Genomic DNA, 18,271 nt, shown 5'->3' with positions numbered 1-18,271 from the left:
CTCAGATCTGGGGCAGCCCTGGGACTGCTTTGACCAACAGAACACATGGAAGAGCTGTGGGCTACTCCCAGGATTATTTTTCAAGAGGAGTCTTGGTTTCTCAAAGCCATGAGCTATCATGTAAAAATATCTAACATGTATGAACATGAGATCAAGTACAGAGACTTGGGGCCACAGAGACAGGAGAGGGGCTCGGCTGAGCTAAGCTTTCCAGATGAGCCCACCAAGGTGCCATGCATATCATGAACTGCCTTGGACTCTCCAGGCCAGTCCCGTCTCCAGCTAAATACTATATCAAGTGACTTTGGGTAAGCCAGAATTCCTGATACACAGGATTGTGAAATCTAATACTAATGCATTGTTGTTTAAATCACTAAGTTTTGAGGTAGATACTCTGTGGTAAGAAGGGTAAATAGGTGATATATAGTCTGGAGTACCAGCCCTCCCTCCAGGTGATCCAGCCAAGCATTGTGGTAGAGCTCTGGGAAAGAGACTGGTCTTCTGCTCTTTGGTTTTGCTACATTTTAGTTCTGGTTGCCCGTTAAGGAGGTGGGGAAAAGAGAAAAGCAGCAGTAACTTCAAGAAAAAAACAACAACAAAAAACTAAAGGCCTTTCCCTCTGGTTCCTAAGAAGTTTGGCAAGTTGCCAGTCATTTGAGGACCAATGAAAAAGATCCCTGCAGGTATACTCACTAGGAGACAGGGACAGGAAGTGGGGCTGAGAATGTAGCTAAGAAAGGAGGTAGAACTTCAGGTTTTGTGAAAGAAAAATGCTAGGGGTGGGGGACAGGAAGAGACTCTTTTCTGTCAGAGATCTGGGGGCCATCAGATGGAGCCTTTGCAGGGATCATAATCCCAGATGCAATCTGTAGAGTTAGTGTTTACTATGTTCATCTTTATTAAATATTCCTCTGTACCGTCATGATAAGAAAACTCACAAGAAGGGAGTGCCAACTGGCTAGAAAGGTGTCCTCCTGAGTTATTATAGAGCAAAGGAAAAAGGATAATCTGACAAAAATGTCATCTGAAAACATCTTGGCAGGGCGAACTGGACACACACAAAGGTCAGCAAGATATACTTGGTCACATACATGAATTGACCAGCCTGCCAGCAAACACTGGATGGCTGTCCCATTGACCCTTCCAGACTCAGCTCAATAATCACATCCCCTGGAAAGTTATTTCTGGCCCCCAAAGCACAAGGAGAGATCATTTTCTGCCAGAGATATGAGCTGGTTCCCCATCTCTGCCCTGGTTTTTTACAGTACCTCTCTCTCTCTCTCTCTCTCTCTCTCTCTCTCTCTCTCTCTCTCTCTCTCTCTCTCTGGCATTTCTCTAACTGTATTGTGCTTATTCATTTTCTTTTCCACTGCTACAACTACTCCTATTCCTATTAACACACCACCCATTATTGAGGGTGCACTATGTGTCCGGGAATGTATTCTATATTTTATCTAATTCCTAGAACAACTCTGCAAGGGAGTTGTCACCATCCACATTTTCAATATGAGAATACTAAGGCCTAGAGAATTTAATCCACTTGTCCAACATCATATAGCCAGGATATGGTAAAACTGACACTTAAACCTCCATGTGCCAAAGCCTATGTCCTTATCATATTAGTAAATGGGCAACACTACACAAGAGCATTGCTACCCACAACAGGAAGGAGAATATGCAGTGCCCTAAAAGCTCTGTGAGCTGAGGACACATAGAAAAATACATGTTTAAAGATGAGCTTGACAGATAAGATAATAACTAAGAAGCTACTGCAGTAATCCAGAAATAGCATGGGAGGAAAATAAAGAGAAGGAAGATAGATCTGAAAGATATTTATGAAAATACAGCTATGATTTGTCATCCAGCTGGTCACAGAGATAAGTAAAAGTTGACCTCAAGGAATTGCATTTAAGTGACTCACAAATGCATCTTTGATGTAAAAAGTAGAAGAGGACATTAGTTTACGATGGAAATTTCCACTTTGAGCACCTTGGGTTTGAGAAAACAGAAAGATGCTTAAGGTAAAATGTTGAACAGGCTGTTCAACAGAGCCCAGAGGACCCAAGAGCCCTGCATGGGACAAGATTGCAGTAGAGAGCAGAGCGGAAGTGCAGGTGAAGCCAGAGGACAGGTGAGCTCTCTGAAGGAAAGAGGGGAGACACCCAGGACTAGAAGGCTGAGGGTCTAACCTTGAAGGACACTCAGCTATGTAGCAGAAAGTAAAACACAACTCCCCATGTCTGGGAAGGCACCCACAATTGCCATGTGGAACTTGCACTTGAAAAGTAAAACAATAATGGTATAAAACTTGTGGCTAACACTTACTGAATGTTTACTAGGTGCCATGCACTAGCTTATGTTCCTTGTGTGCACTCAGTAATTTATTATTCATAAACTCCAAAAGGAACATACTATTATTAACACAGTTTTATTGATGAAAAGATAAAACTCAGAGGATTTAAGTAACTTCCCCCAAATCACAATTCATAACTCGTCAACCTGGGAGTGAATCCAGGTAGTCAAGCACTAGCACCCCAAAGTCATTTCAAACAACCACATTCACGTGTCAAAGCGTTTCACGCTCAGTTAAACATGCATGAACTGCTACTTTGGGCCTGTAAGGAGAACACAAGAATGAATGAGATTAAGGCTGACTCTCAAAGAGCTGACAGTCTAGGGCAGTGGTTCTCAACCTTCTGGCCCTTTAAATACAGTTCCTCATGTTGTGACCCAACCATAAAATTATTTTCGTTGCTACTTCATAACTGTAATGTTGCTACTATTATGAATCGTAATGTAAATATCTGATATGCAGGATGGTCTTAGGCGACTCCTGTGAAAGGGTCATTCGACCGCCAAAGGGGTCGCGACCCACAGGTGGAGAACCGCTGGTCTAGGGTGAGACAGACAAATAAATCAATTATTAAAACAAGTAATAACCGCTGTGTTTATATTTAAGGTTCTATGGGAGATCAGAGGAAGAAACAGTAACTCTCCTTTGGGAATGAAGCCTGGCTAGTTGGTGGAGAAGGTGACACCTCTTAACTGAGTATAGAAGAAGGGTGTACATTCACCTGGAAAAAGAAAGGAACTCAAGACACAGGTAGCAACATGGAGTTATGAGGCAATGCATCGTACCCAGGAGATGATAACAGATCACCTCACTGGGAGGTGAGATAGGAAAGACAGACTGAGGACACCTTGGGAACAGCACTGAGAGACAAGCTAAGGATTTAGCCTATTGTTGATAATGTGTCACTAAAAATCCCCTCTGAGGCTTTGCACATGCTGTTTTCTGAAACTGTCGCTCCTTATAACTCACCTACTGACATCTACATTGTCCTCAGCTTCAGTATCACTTCTCCCGAGAGCCTTCCCTGCATTGGAGGCCACGTGCTCCAAAAGCTCCTTGGACTTCCTCTCATTCTACTATATTTCATTGACCATCCCCCCCCCCCAATTTTACTGTAATTACCTATCTGTGGTCTGCATTCTCCACCAGACTAAAATCCCTGCGATTCACAGCTTTCTTCTGATTCCTCACCACTGCATTTCCAGGGCTCTGCTCAGCTCCTGGCAATTAGTAGGCACTCAATAAATATTTGATGAAATAAATATAAAAATAAGATTCATATCCTTTGGCATGAACTTCAACTTGACAAATATTACTGTCGTGTACAAAGCATGAACCAACCCTCAAGGAGTAGATGAGAGGGCGAAATGTATAATATGCTTTCTTTGCAGAGATGCATTTCAGCCCTGTTGGGGAAACAAATGTAATTGCGTGACACAAGTTCATAATGATGGACACTTTTCATTTATACAAAATTGAGTCGTGCTCCAGGGAAATCATGAGAAATGCAGAGACACTTAATTCCAGCACAGTATAAAATATGCAGCCTTTGAGTCAGAATTGTATGTTTTACAAGTAAACCTATTTTCAAAGAAAATCTGTGACTGAGGAGGATTTTTGCAGTTAAAACACATCAAGTTCCCAGGCTGCCAAGGGGAAGGATGACAATTCAGTTAGATATATCAAAGAGAAAATCTTGCAATGCTGTAGGGAATGCTATCTTCAATGAAGTGAAATAAATTTTTTAAAGGGAGTTGCATTTGATGCCAAATATAGGACAAGTACACCAGAGAAAGGGGACCAGAATGGTCAAGTCTGAAGAGTCTGGCATATGAAGCAAGTGGAAGGACCTAGTGATGTTTAAACCAATATAAACAAGACTTGGGGGTGACACATGTCTGTCTTGTTGTGGAGGCTTCATAAAGATACTTGTAGGTCCTTTGGCCAACCTAAGAGAAGTTGATGTCTGTTGTTCTTGCCTGTCCAACAACCCCACTGCTATTCTCCAGTGCCATATGTTGTGGTAAAGCCCACAGACATGGGTCCTCATCTCTACCCAGCAACCAGCTGTGTTATCCCCACACCACAATGACTGGTTAAGGGAAGAGTGTGTGACTCAAGCAAAGCCAACCAAAGTTCTTCCATGAGAAACGGCATTTCGGTTTCTCTTCCTGTGGACTCAGACTTAAGGATGCTTTAAGACTCACATTGCCGGAGGCTATTTTTCTGAACTCAGCGTGAAAAGGAATCCAACAGGAAAACAGGACAGAAGCAAATAAGGAATATATAAAGACAGAGAGGAACCACAGACAGAAAGAGAAGGAAAGGCAGAAATAAAGAGGAGAGGGAGACTGAGACAGAGGGAGAGAGCTAGGCTGCATGGCATTGTTCAAATCCTCCAGAGAGCCATGTCTGAAGCCAGACTTTTGAGATAATTGAGCCAATCAATTTATGTTACGTCCCATGGTGCTGAAAAAAGACCCTACTTATCATCTGGTAAGCAAGTTGGTAAGAACTCTATAGTCAAGCATTTCATTTGGGTTCATACAGGGAAAGCCCTCTTCAAAGGCTAATTTAAAACATAAGTGCATTTGGGTAAGCTAAAAATATATTCACATAACAAATCTGCTTAATGGATATAAAATAATTGGAATTTAGAGGGAGCGATACTTAACAGTAGTTACCTCTTGGGAGTATAGCTGTAAAGGTAGGGAGGAAATTGGGGGCACTTTTGTGTATTACTTGTGAAATGATGACATGTTTATAATGTTCAGGTAGTATGTGTTTTTTTTTTTTTTTAAACTATGGTGATTAGAAAAGAGATTGTTGAAACAGATCAAACACAAGGTTGTGGAGATGGCTGTGAATGTTGGAGGGAGAAAGAATCTGCTAACGGGAGAGTGGAGGCTCCCAAGGGGAAGAATCTAGGGCATTCTGTGAGAACGCAGAGAGATGCACTGGCTGAAGGTTTCTACATTCCAGTGGAGCTCTGACTTCAAAGGGAACTCCTAACACCGAACTCAGAACGTTTTCGGCCAGTTGAGGAATGTGCTGGCCCAGGAGAACTTTCAGCTAAAAGGTTCTGGTGGATACTTTTGCATTCCAGAAGTGTTAACTTCTAGCAAAGGGAAAAACGGAAGCTTAAAACATATTATTTCCAAAATCACTAAAAGTGAAGTTTTCCAATACCAATCCAATTGACCATCCAGTCTAGCCAGCTCCACCCACAGTAGCACCTATATAACCATCATTGATGGTTCGGTGTACTCCCCCCACTCACTCATGCATACCCAGATACAAACATCTATATATTTAGTTTAGAAAAGTGGAATTATTATAAACAATAAAGTCTGAAACTTGCTTTTTTTTCTTCATATAACTCACCAGGGAGATCTTTCTAAGACAATACCCAAAGCTATTCCTCATGATTTTTAATGGTGGTGTTATAGTATTCCACTTTTAAAACCAGTGCTCTGTTATAGATACTTGGTTGGTTTTCATTCACCACAGAAACTTAGATTTAAAATAATCAATGGTACTTTATGCTTTGATGCAGTTCTGACCTCTCATGACCTATATTATAGGATGCATGGATTTTAATTATGCTTTGTAAATTATTTTTAATGAGGCAATAAGCTTTCATTAATAGGATTCAATTCTCACCCAGCCGGTGTGGCTGTGGTTGAGCATCAACCTATGAACCAGGAGGTCATAATTTGATTCCTGGTCAGGGCACATGCTAAAGGTGCAGGCTTGATCCCCAGTGTGGGGCATGCAGAAGGCAGCCAATGAATGATTCTCCCTCATCACTGATGCTTCTATCTCCCTCTCCCTTCTTCTCTGAAATCAATAAAAAAATAAAAATAAGAAATAAAAATGTAGGATTCAATTCTCAAAGCACCTGGAAGCACAGTGGATAGAGAATGGGAGTTGGGGAAATGTATTTCATATTGTTTTGCTTTGATCTAGGGGTCTGCCATCTGGGTGAAATTGGGATTCATAGTGAGTGTTCTTGCTCGAGAGCCACTACCCTTTCTGAGTCATCCCTGCAGATTCTCAGCAGCTCTAGAGAGCACAAGCATCATGCCAGGAGTCACATGACCAGCGATGACATCGCACCTCACTGAGACACTCACTCTGTGCTCTGCCCCAGCCTAGCCAAGCCCAACTGTCATGGGAGGGACACAGCAACAGCAGAAGCCAGATGATAAACAAAATCATACTCTTCCAGGCTAACCTGTTGCCCTGTGATGTCCAGAACCAACTTTCCAGCCCAAAGAAAATATCACTCTTGGAACAGGGAGACACCTGACCCATGTCCCAGGCTCCCAGAGGAAAACCAAACCATCTAATTCCATTTTACTTACGGAGTTGGGTTTCTGATGTAAACTATCAGAGAAGGAAATGAAATTATTGGCAGCATTCTTCTCAAAGAGAATGTGCTGTGCACTCTGGTTGTTCAATAGTGTTTATGAAACACCTTAATCGGTATTGATGTGATTATTGCTTAACTGTCAAATTCCCCGAGTAAAAGGTAAGTTCCCTGAGGGCAGGGGCCTTATCATTATTCATATGCATGTGTTTTCTCTCACTGATGGAGACAGAGATATTTAAGAAAAAAATTTTTTTTTTATTATAATTGTGGTTTTAATCATAATTGCCCTTAGTTTTCAAAGGAGAATGTGTTTTGTGGGGTCAGAGAGGCCTTCTGCAATCAAGAGAGGACTGAGCTAAAATCTGAAAGGCATGCAGGAGAGGAGGGGGCAAAGGAACTTTCCAGGCAGAGGGAGGAGCAAAGGTCTTGTGATGGCTGAGCATGGAGCACTGGAAAGAGAGAAAGGCCAAGATAAGAGAAATAAGGTTGTCTTGATCCCTCAGCTTTGCCTTGTCCAAGTTCCTATAACACTTCCAGTCTCACTGTTCATTTGAGTAATGATTACATGCAGGATACCCTGGAGGATTTCCATATATTGTCTAGTTCCTTACATTTTATTATTTCTAGTGTGAACTTTCATCCAGTATATACTGATTGTCTTAAAAAGTCTTTCATGTACTTAAGTCAGACTGTTATAAAAAAGCTAATTCAGATAAATTTCAAACTATGGCACAGCATGGGTCTGGCTTTCAACCAACAATTCAGCTTTATCAGTGTCATCATGCCTAGTTATAGAGTGGAATCTCATTATACATACATTTAACTTAAGCACATTCAACTCTAAGTTCTTGGCAGAGAGAGGGAGAGAGACAATGTATATAACGTAGGCCATTATACCTCCCATTCCAATCAAGGAGCACCTGTCCCACGGATAGGATATGAATCTGCTGCCCGCCCACCCCACCCCATCCCGCTGGGTTCAGTCCCTAAGGATTTTCCCAGTGTGACTAATTCTCTGGGAACACTCTGATTTTAGTGTTGAAAGGCACATATTTTAGATAAACCATAACCTCCAATTTTAGTCAACTACTTTTCCTTTTTCTCAGTGAAAGAAACCGACACCTAACCCAGGACTGGAGGAAACCCTGGTCTGCTGGACTACTCAAGAGGCAGTGAGACACTGACCCTGGTAATTCTGATCACATGATTTACACACCACTTTCTTTTGAGAACGAACCCCTAAGACATGGCTACAGTGATGGCTGCACATGTTCGTGTGATCCTCTGACTTTTAAATTGCATTCTTCCTTAACTGTTAAACACCCATGAGCAGGAATCAGAAAATCAAAAGTACTGGTACAACTAACATACCTACATCTCCACAAATGAGGCAAAGATGGAGATCATTAGGCCTTCTGAAGTCAAATGTGAAGAAAAAGAACAAGATTATGCAACCGAATGAAATGCTAGCCTTGGGTCCTGAAAGCAAACAATTATTGGGGATTTTATTATCATCTTTAACTTTCTGGAAAACAGTCTTTACAGTCGCAGATGTATACCTACACTTATGATACTGACACATTTTCAGGAGAAGGTAATGTTCAAACACAGAGCACTACCCTTCTGAACCACCCCTGCAGCCTGTTGGGCAAATGTGTTAATTCTTGCCACTCAGCTCCCTCAGCACTTCGATCATGCCACCTGTACACAAGTTAGAGCTCTCCGGTGACCTTGAGCGCTGGTACCTGTCTCTACCTGGATGGTAAGCTCCTTGCAGGGCCGGTGTAGGCCTTCCTAATCTCTGTGTCCACAGAGCCTCAGAGAATGCCCTCTGCAAAGACTGAGAAGTGAATGGGTAAGTGAATAACCAGATTTACTCTCTAAGATTCATTTCTAATGAATCAGGGAAGAAAGAAAGACATATCCAACAGTCATCAGGCTGTTGTCTCCAGTCCAGAGCTCCGCAGTGCACACCGATCTGTCCTTACCTGTCCAGAGAAATGCAGCACAGGTGAAAAATTGATGCCGTGGTGAGCAGGACGTCTAGAGAAGTCCGGACGAGGCAAAACATCTCCCCGTAAATCCAGATGTCCTGAACCAGCTCAATGGCACCGAAGGGCATCACCAGCACGGAGACCAGCAGATCCGCAAAGGCAAGAGAGACAATGAAATAGTTGGTTTTTATTTTCCTGTGAGTGAAAAAGTATAAGGACGAGGCGGAGGGAGGGGGCCAGAGGAAGGGGGTTAGGGAGAAAGGAGCGAGAGAGAGAAAAGCAGAGGTAAGGAAAGAAAAGAAGGAGGAAAGGAAGGAGGGAGGAAAAAGAAAAAAAGTCAAACGTGTAACGTATCTTGTGAGGTTGTTTCTCTCTGCAATGTGGCTGGGGAAACCCTGTGTGATCGGCCACTTCTGAATTCTCCAGATTCCTCTCGCACCCAGAGCCCTCCCTTTCTCTCCCCTCTGACCACACGGCCTGATTAGAGTCCCTGTGGGGGAGCTCCTCCCAAGGGCCTTTGTACAGGGTGCTCTCTCCCTACTATGGGCTTAGCTACCCCCCAGCAGTCTTGCAGGCCTTGGTTTGATCATTCTCAGGGAACCTCCCAAGGTGCCCCCCTCACAAACGGTGTCGAATTCCACTACTTTCTCCTCTCACACTGACTCGCATGTGCCTCTCATTTGTGAGACCTACCAGAAGTGTGCTTTTATATCTGTTGCATCACTAATGCGTGTCTTGCTTAGAGAGGAAGGCAGTAGGCAAGACAGGACTACATCCTTTATCCCTTTTATGGTTGTCTGGTGGCTTTTCATCCAGGCTGCACGCTAGAATCACCCAGTGGATTTTCATAAATATTGATGCCCAGGTACCACTCCAGATCAATTAGTTCAGGGATTTGGAGTGATTAATACCCCCATCCACACCCAGGGTTGCCAGATAAAACACAGGATACCCAGTTAAATTTGCATTCCAGGTTAACAATGAATAATTGTTTAGTATAAGTATGTCCCACATATTGTCTAGTATAAGTATGTCCCACATATTGTGTGGGATACTTATACCACATTGTAGCAATTTTCAAAAGGTCTTCAGGTGATCTTAATGCAGCCGTGGGCAAACTACGGCCTGCGGGCCGGATCCGGCCTGTTTGAAATGAATAAAACTAAAAAAAAAAAGACCGTACCCTTTATGTAATGATGTTTACTTTGAATTTATATTAGTTCACACAAACACGCCATCCATGCTTTTGTTCCGGCCCTCTGGTCCAGTTTAAGAACCCATTGTGGCCCTCGAGTCAAAAAGTTTGCCCACCCCTGTCTTAATGGCAGCCAGGGTTCAGGCTAATGAACTGGAAAGAGAAGAAGACCTGGATTTAAATCCTAGACGAGTCACTATCAGCCATGCCTTCTCTGAACCAACTGATAAAGTAGGGAGGATAGATTAGATGTGCTCTCAACATATGTACATACAGTGATCACAAACTTCAAAAAAAAAAAAACCCAACAAAATTATACATAGGAAAAAAGGCAGGATGGAAATGCACTTAAGTGTTTACACTGGTCATGTTTGCGTTGGGGGACGATGTATGATCCTTTTCCCTTGTTCTATTTCCAAACATCGTCCCCATGTATTTTTTCCCTTTTGTAAGTACAAATTATAATGGAAATAATAAGTGCAGACCCTGACTCTCTAGGGAGAGCCCAGACCACCACCCAGGCTTCCTGCCTCATGAGGCTTCCTCATGCTACTCACCTGAGCTGCCGGTCCCTGCACACAGCCACCATCACCAGAAGGTTCCCCAAGATGGCCATCAGGATAACCGTGGAGAGAAACGTGAGCAGCACGACCTTCTCCACTGACCGGAAACCCTCCTTGGAACTGGAAGACAGACCGACAGACACACATACACACAAAGATTGAAGGAAACCCTGACACACAGGCAAGAAAATGAATCTTCTCCTCATTCATCTTCAGGAAGGGAACTGCACCATAAGCAGCTGCAACACAGAATAATTATGCACCTATTATATGCCATTGTCTGCACCTGTCACTTTATGTGATATCTTATTAAACCCTACAAAACAGGGAGGAGGAGGCTCAGACTTGAATGAACTACCCTGAGACTGCACAGTTCTTCTCCATCAGAGAGCTCGTGGCTTTCCTTCAGGGCACTTCCTCAGTTTATGCTGAGAAATGTATTTGGGCGATTCCTGTTTTATGCACCTACCCACCTAGTAAGCTCCATGAAGCAGGCGCCTCATATGGTTCATCCATTGATAAATTCAACCCCAATGTGTTATTCACATTTCTTGAGTGAAGGAAAGATGGTGTCGAATGGATGAATGACAGTAACTTGAACCAGGTCTGCATGAATACAGAGGCCACCTGTTGTCAGGACCCCAGCCCGGCCCATGCAGAAGCTGCTGTGCACAGGCAGGCTGTCTCAGGCACAGGTCTTGGCCTGAAGATTGTTCTTATGTAGCTGACCTGAAAAAATTGGTCTCAGATTCTGTGAAGTCCATTGGAAAGACAGCAGCTGATCACTACATGTAAGAACTCATTTCACTGCCCTAAACCACATTTCTTTTGTTGCCCAACACAACAGTTCAAATTTGTGTGTTCTTGTCAATTTTGGCATCTGATATGATTCTATCAACTCTGCTGTCCTAGTACGAATCATTTTGTTTTATTAACTTGGAAGTGAGTATTCCCGTCAATAAAAGCATAATGTTTGCAAATTATTAAGAAGCTTCAGAAAAAAAATTTTATTTCTATTAGAGCAATAAAAATGGTTTTTAATGTATCTTTTTTATTGATTTTTTTTACAGAGAGGAAGGGAGAGGGATAGAGAGTTAGAAACATCGATGAGAGAGAAACATCGATCACCTGCCTCCTGCACACACCCCACTGGAGATGTGCCCGCAACCAAGGCACATGCCCTTGACCGGAATTGAACCTGGGACCCTTGAGTCCGCAGGCTGACACTCCATCCACTGAACCAAACCGGTTAGGGCAATAAAAATGGTTTTGAAATGAAGTTTCCAAGGACCTTAGAATTCTCAGACCCAAACCCCACATATCAATACAGGAAACTGAGGCCCGGAGAGAGGAGCTAAGTTGTCAGAGCATTTCAGTGGCTGGTCTGGAAGGGGCTGCTTGCCCTGTGAGCTGCCCTCTGGAACCACAGAGTCTCCAGAATCAAGAGATATCTGTCTTGACTGAGCTCCTTTGACTGAAAACCAAGATAGCCCAAATGGCAGCAGCCCAAGTCCTGGCTCTGATGTTGTCCAAGACTGGCCTGGCACGAAAGACAAGATGCTGATTAGGAAAAGGCAGCACTGTCACAGCGGCTGAGACCCAGAGCATCCCTCCACTCTACTGACAAGTGTTTTTCTTAACTGATTGGCTGGCTGACTGATGGATGAATTGATGACTGTATGCCTAGGGTTCGGATGAAAAGCAATTCTAGGTATATTCATCTAAATCACTCTTCTACATCTAAATTCCAGCTATCAACAGTACAAATACTGGACAGGGAAGATTTTATTCAATGAGGAAAATGACCTTAACAGGGTGATGTGGCTACCCAAAATTAATCTTACCTTAGGCCAGCGGTTCTCAACCTGTGGGTCGCGACCCCTTTTGGGGGTCGAACGACCCTTTCACAGGGGTCACCTAAGACCATCGGAAAACACATATATAATTACATATTGTTTTTGTGATTAATCACTGTGCTTTATGTTCAATTTGTAACAATGAAATTGGGGGTCACCACAACATGAGGAACTGTATTAAAGGGTTGTGGCATTAGGAAGGTTGAGAACCACTGCCTTAGGCCATGTTAGCTGAGGTCAAGTGTCTAATAAAAGAGGTGACAGTGGGGGTTTTTTCCTTGTCCTTCTCAGAGGCTCCTACTCAGAGCCCCTCTGAGACTTGTTGCCTCTCCAGGCCTCTGTACTAGCTGTGCCTTCCTCCTGGGATGCTTCTTCCCTGTCTTCCAGGTCTCAGATTAAAGTTAACCCCCACTTAATGCGACACAGCCAATATTTTCCCTTTTCTTTATAGCAGTTACTGTTACCTGAAATGACTTCTGCTACTGATGCTTGTCTGTGCCCCACCCCCACAGATTCACCTCACTTCTCTGTTCCAGCACAATTTCCAGTGCCAGGCACAGTCTACTCTACAGAGTGTAGGGTATAGGTGTGTGTAGTACATAGGAAGTGCTCCATTATTTGCTTATTGAGTGAGAGAAAGGCATATTGTATTCGTAATGATGAGGTTTATCCTTCAATGTCTTTGATAACGGATGGAAGGTACAGAGAAGATTTTCCCTAGAGAAGCCCCAGTAGGAGACACAAAAGCTATTTTTAACACCTGAAGGGCTGTCATTTGAAATAAGAGATTTGTACATGCACTCATTCAACAATTCTTTCTCAGCACCTTCTCTGCACTAGGCATTGTTGTGTGCCCTAGGGAAGCAGAAATGAGCAAAACAGAGAGCAGGCAATGGCAGGTAAAAAGAATGTATGTAGAATGTCAGCTGGCAATACACACTATAGCAAAACATGTAGAAGGGACAGCAGGGCAGGCCTGCCAGAGAGCGCAGTGCTTTTAATAGGGGCCGTCAGAGAAGGCTCCGTGATAGGTCTGCTGCACTTTATGCCCTGCAGGCTGTGTAAGGAAATGAGATGAGTGAGCAGCAGGCTTTGAATTGAGTAGGTTCTCAGCTTTGGCTACATATTGAAATGATCCGAGGAGCCTCAGGAACATGAATGTTAGGGCTGACTTAATCAGTCTGGGTTGCTGCCTAAGTATTGGACTTTTTTCAAGTTCCTAAGGGATTCTGTTGTGCAACCAAGGTTGACAATCCCTGCTGGAGGAACGGCGAGATTTAGAAATGGCTAAGGAGAACTTTCTAACAACTAAGGGTGATCTGCAATAGCTTCCTGCTGCTGTGTTGAGCTCCAGCTTAGGAAGTGCTTCAGAATGACTAGATGTCCATGTGCTACCACTTCACACCCATTAGGGTGGCTATTATAAAAACAAAACAAGAGTGAAAAATTACAAGTGTTGTGAGAATGTGGAGAGACTGGAACCTTTGTGGATTGCTGGTAGTGATGTAAAATGGTGCAGCTGCTGTGGAAAACAGTTCGGTGGTTTCTCAAGAGGCTAAATATAGAATGACCGTATGACCCAGCACTTCCAGTCCTAAGTATATACTCCAAAGAACTGAAAGCAGGGACAGGAATAGATACATATACACCAATGTTCATGGAAGCATTATTCACAATAGCCAAAAGGTGGAAACGACTCAAGTGTCCATCAAGAGATAAACAGATCAACAGAATGTGGTATATATACACTATGGAATTTTACTCAGTCACAAATTTCTGATACATGCTATAACATGGATTAAACCTTAAAAATACTGTGCTAAGTGAAATAAACCCAACACAAAAAGACAAATATTGTATGATTCCACATATATGAAGAGCCTACAATAGGTAAATTCATAGAATAAGTAGACTCATGGTTACCGGGGCTGGCGGAAGGGAGGAGGAAATGGGGAATTACTTAATGAGTTCAGAGTTTCTGTTTGGGGCAATGAAAAAAATTCTGGAAATGAATAGTGGTGGTGGTTGCACACCATTGTGAATGTACTTACTGTCACTGAAGTACATTTATATGGGCTACTTTATGTATTAATGATACATTTTATGTTATGTATAATTTATCACAATAAAAAAAGAATACCTGGATGGCCATATATCAGGATATTGTATAGGGCTCCTATATTGGAGGCAAGTGAGATTGACTGATTGTAGTTCTCTCTCTTGCCTATGGACAATGGTCTGAACATGTCCATCCACAAGAGCCTCAGTATTAGAACCATCTCCCCTGCACTGCCTCTCCTCTTGTAGGAGAGAAAAAGCAGATCCGGGGTTTATGGTGAACATTTCTGGCTCCAGAGAAGGTATATTTCAAGCCAAATGAGAATGGCAGGGTCAGAGAACCCCAAGTTCAATGTTATGGTTCATTTGTGGCATGCCAATTAGGAGCTAGAAATAGCTAGACTTTAAACTGTGAGTGACAAGCACAATTTAACCACAGAAGGAGCATTTTTAATTAGACAGAACTGTCCATTGAACCAAATGTTAAGTTCAGTAATGATGATTAAAATAAATTAGGAACCACTTTTGCTAAATCTATGTTAGGCCCTTGGGTTACCTTTGACATCCTCCAAGAATACTGTCAACCACTACTAGACAGCTCCCATCTGACCAAAGAGCCATGTCTGCTCCACTAACTAGGATCTTTGACAGTTAGTCTGATGGGAAATTTTACTTTTTCTTCTTCTTTTTTTTCTTTTTCAGTGATCTCTTGATCCATTAAATAAAGCAACTCCAAAAATTTGCTGGCTCTGTTTTCCATTTTCTCTGTTCTTAATAAAAGAAAATCTACAACAATAATTCTGGGTAAATTTCCACATAGGTTAGTACATGTGAAAGTGAACTATAAATGACAAAGTACATTATAAATAAATAATCACTGTTATTAATATTAAAAGCCCATACAGGGACAATAGCTAAGGAGGTTTTAGATTATGTTTTGTTATATCACTCAGAACCAATACATTTCCTTAGGAGTCAAGAATAATTTTCTTTCCTTCCCCTCCCCCTCCCCCTCCCCCCCCACTCCCCCTCCTCACATTGGTTTTGTTCATAAGTTATGTAAACTTTAAAATGTCACTTGCTTTTTCTGAGCTTCCTGAGTTTCTTCATGGGTCAATTGAGGAAATCAGATTAAATGTTTCATTTATCAAATATGTACTGATTGCCAACTATATGTCATGATGTGTGCTAAGCCCTAGCCGGTTTGGCTCTGTGGATAGAGTGCTGGCCTGTGGAATCAAGGGTCCCAGGTTCAATTCTAGTCAAGGGCACATGCCTTGGTTGTGGGCTCGATCCCCAGTAGGGGGCGTGCAGGTGGCAGCCAATCAATGATTCTCTCTCATCATTGATGTTTCTACCTCTCTCTCTCCATTTCCCTTCCTCTCTGAAATCAATAAAAATATATTTAAACAAACAAAAAGATGTGTGCTACGTGCTAGGATGTGACAGCCTTTATGGGCACACTACTAAAGAAACAGATAATAGCAAGTGCGCAACTAAAAAAAAAAGAAATACAGTTTGTGATCAGTGTATCAAAGTCACCCTCCCAAACTTTACTGTTCAGATGAATGTATTGGGGATATTGGTAAAATGCAGATTCTAATGATTTTGGTCTGGGATGAAGTCTGGAGTTCTGCATTTCTCACAAGGCCCATGAGCCTAAGTGATGCTCGTGCTGCGGGTTCATGAGTCAAGCTGGCGGAGTGTGATTATCAGAGGCACTGACAGGATGGTGGGGTCGAGAACAACTGGGTTAGAGGGAAACTTTCGGTAATCAGGGAGCACTGGCTAAAACACAGATGCCTGGACCCACTCACATTTCAGTACATCTGGGGTGGGGCCCCACAGCTTGCACTTCTAACAAGTTCCTAGCTGATTCGGATGCTATTGGTCTGTGGGCTTTGAGGATATTGACCTAGAGCATCGCAAAGGATGCCCTTTACCCTAACTCTCATCGCTCCACTGCAAATTACTTTCTTTTGCTCCTAGGTTTGGAACTTCCTGCTTAAAAGTGGGTAGATTTTGACATTGATTTATCAAGCACCTACCATATGGCAAACAATGAAGTAAGGAGCTTTTCCATCTTGGCTCATTTCATCTTCGCAATTATCATGCAATGTAATGTCACAGTGCCCCTTTTTTCAGAAGAGATGGGTGCTCAGCATGCTTAGGAGATGCAAGATCCTACAAGTATTTAGACCTGCACATTCTTACAGATCCAGTGCTTTTCCCACTAAATATTAAACATGCTCATTTGAAATTGAATAAATTTCCGTAAAAAAAAAACAAAACAAAAAACTAAAGTTTTACTTTTTGTCTAGAAATTTAATATCCAAAATGTTGATGATAGACATCTTAATGTGCCTTGTAAAAATATGCTGGCTACAGAAAATGGTAAGGGAAAAGAATAAATCCTTACGGGATGGAAATAATGCGTCGTGAAGTTGCTGTGCCGTTCTGAAAGAACTCTTTTGATTGGTATTGAATGCTCTGTAGAGGAGAGTGCTCAGGGTGGAGGGCGTGATGAAGTCGGGTATTTTTCAAATGTAAACACGTGGAAGGAAATTCTTGTGGCAAGAGCTTAATAGACTTCTCCAGGGCCTCAAAGATCACACATATTGAGCATGAGAAAAACTTCAAAGCCCAAAGAGGACCTGTCTGTATACGGAGTATAATGAAGTTCAAAGCGGCAAGGAACACAAAGGACATCAGTAGGATCAAAGACACTGTTCTCGGAGGCCTTGCCTGAACGTAAAGGCAAGCCAACCTGCAGCGACAAGCTGAGGTCCACCCGGGAAGATTCTCACCGCCTCACAGCGTGTTAATGACCGGGGCTTCCATTCTTCTTGGAACTCCAACGCTCAGCGATAGTGCCAGGAAACCATACCCTCCAGGTGCGTCTCACGTTAAGAAAATGCAGTCTTTCAAAACGGAAACTGAGCAAACAGTTCCAGAGATAGATTCTTTACAATGTATTTTTTCCTTTATATGCAGGTTCAGTGCAGGGTCTCTGGTTCATTTTGCAAACATCGCTTTACCCAAATGGTTCAGCATGCTGAAATGTTCATCAGATACTGAAAAGGCTTCCTTTGGAATAAGACACGTGGCATGTTTTCAGGATTGGGCTGATCATTTCCTTGAACTTGTTCTTGTGGTTATGAGAAATCCAGCCCAGGGGACAACGTGAACTCCATGGGGCCTCTCCAGTGTGGTCAATCATTTACCCTCAGGCTCAGGGCTCAAGGAAAAGCAGAATTTCCCAGACTCTGACAAACACCTGCTCCCCACTCCCTTGCTATCCGTGGCTGCTGTCTCTGGACCCAGTGGCTAATGGGCTGACGGATACAGCTCGGCATAATTCGCTCGAGTCCTGGCTTGCTCTTGCCAAGTATTATGCTTTCTCTTTTCACCTCTGCTTCTGACCGTGTAAGAATCTTACGCTCAGATGAAGGAAGGAACTGCTAGTGTTGCCGATTGCAGGAGCTGCCAAACATCAGCCAAGGGGCCAAGTCCAGCCTGCTGCCTGCTTTTGTAAATAAAAGTTCACTGGAACACAGTTATATTCAATCCTTTATGAATTTTCTAGGGCTGCTTTTGACTGCAAAGGCATAGCTGAGTCATGACAGCAGAGACGTATGGCCCACAAAAGCTGAAACTGTTTATTTTCCTTTCCTTTACCAAACAAGTTTGATGACCCCTGCTCTTTTGGAAACAGGTAAGTTTGGTCTAAAGAAGACTATGGACTAGAGCAGGGGTGGGCAAACTTTTTGACTCGAGGGCCACAATGGGTTCTTAAACTGGACCGGAGGGCCGGAACAAAAGCATGGATGGAGTGTTTGTGTGAACTAATATAAATTCAAAGTAAACATCATTACAT

At 42.8% G+C, this 18,271-nt stretch overlaps 1 protein-coding gene across 1 annotated transcript in view; it reads right to left on the bottom strand.

Annotated features, from left to right (window-relative positions):
* HTR4 (5-hydroxytryptamine receptor 4) overlaps nt 1–18,271 on the bottom strand; it is a 114,795-nt gene that overhangs the window by 32,351 nt on the left and 64,173 nt on the right. The window contains exons 3-4 of the mRNA XM_036315474.1: nt 10,475–10,600; nt 8,717–8,917 (exon numbers count right to left, since the gene is read on the bottom strand). Of these exons, the coding sequence (XP_036171367.1) occupies nt 8,717–8,917; nt 10,475–10,600 (327 nt within the window). The remainder of the gene's footprint in view (nt 1–8,716; nt 8,918–10,474; nt 10,601–18,271) is intronic.

The sequence above is a fragment of the Myotis myotis genome, unplaced genomic scaffold (assembly GCF_014108235.1).
Source record: "Myotis myotis isolate mMyoMyo1 unplaced genomic scaffold, mMyoMyo1.p scaffold_m19_p_6, whole genome shotgun sequence".
In the NCBI taxonomy this organism is placed as follows: domain Eukaryota; kingdom Metazoa; phylum Chordata; class Mammalia; order Chiroptera; family Vespertilionidae; genus Myotis; species Myotis myotis.
The sequence above is the reverse complement of the archived record's forward strand: the minus strand, read 5'-3'. Positions and strand labels throughout refer to the sequence as shown.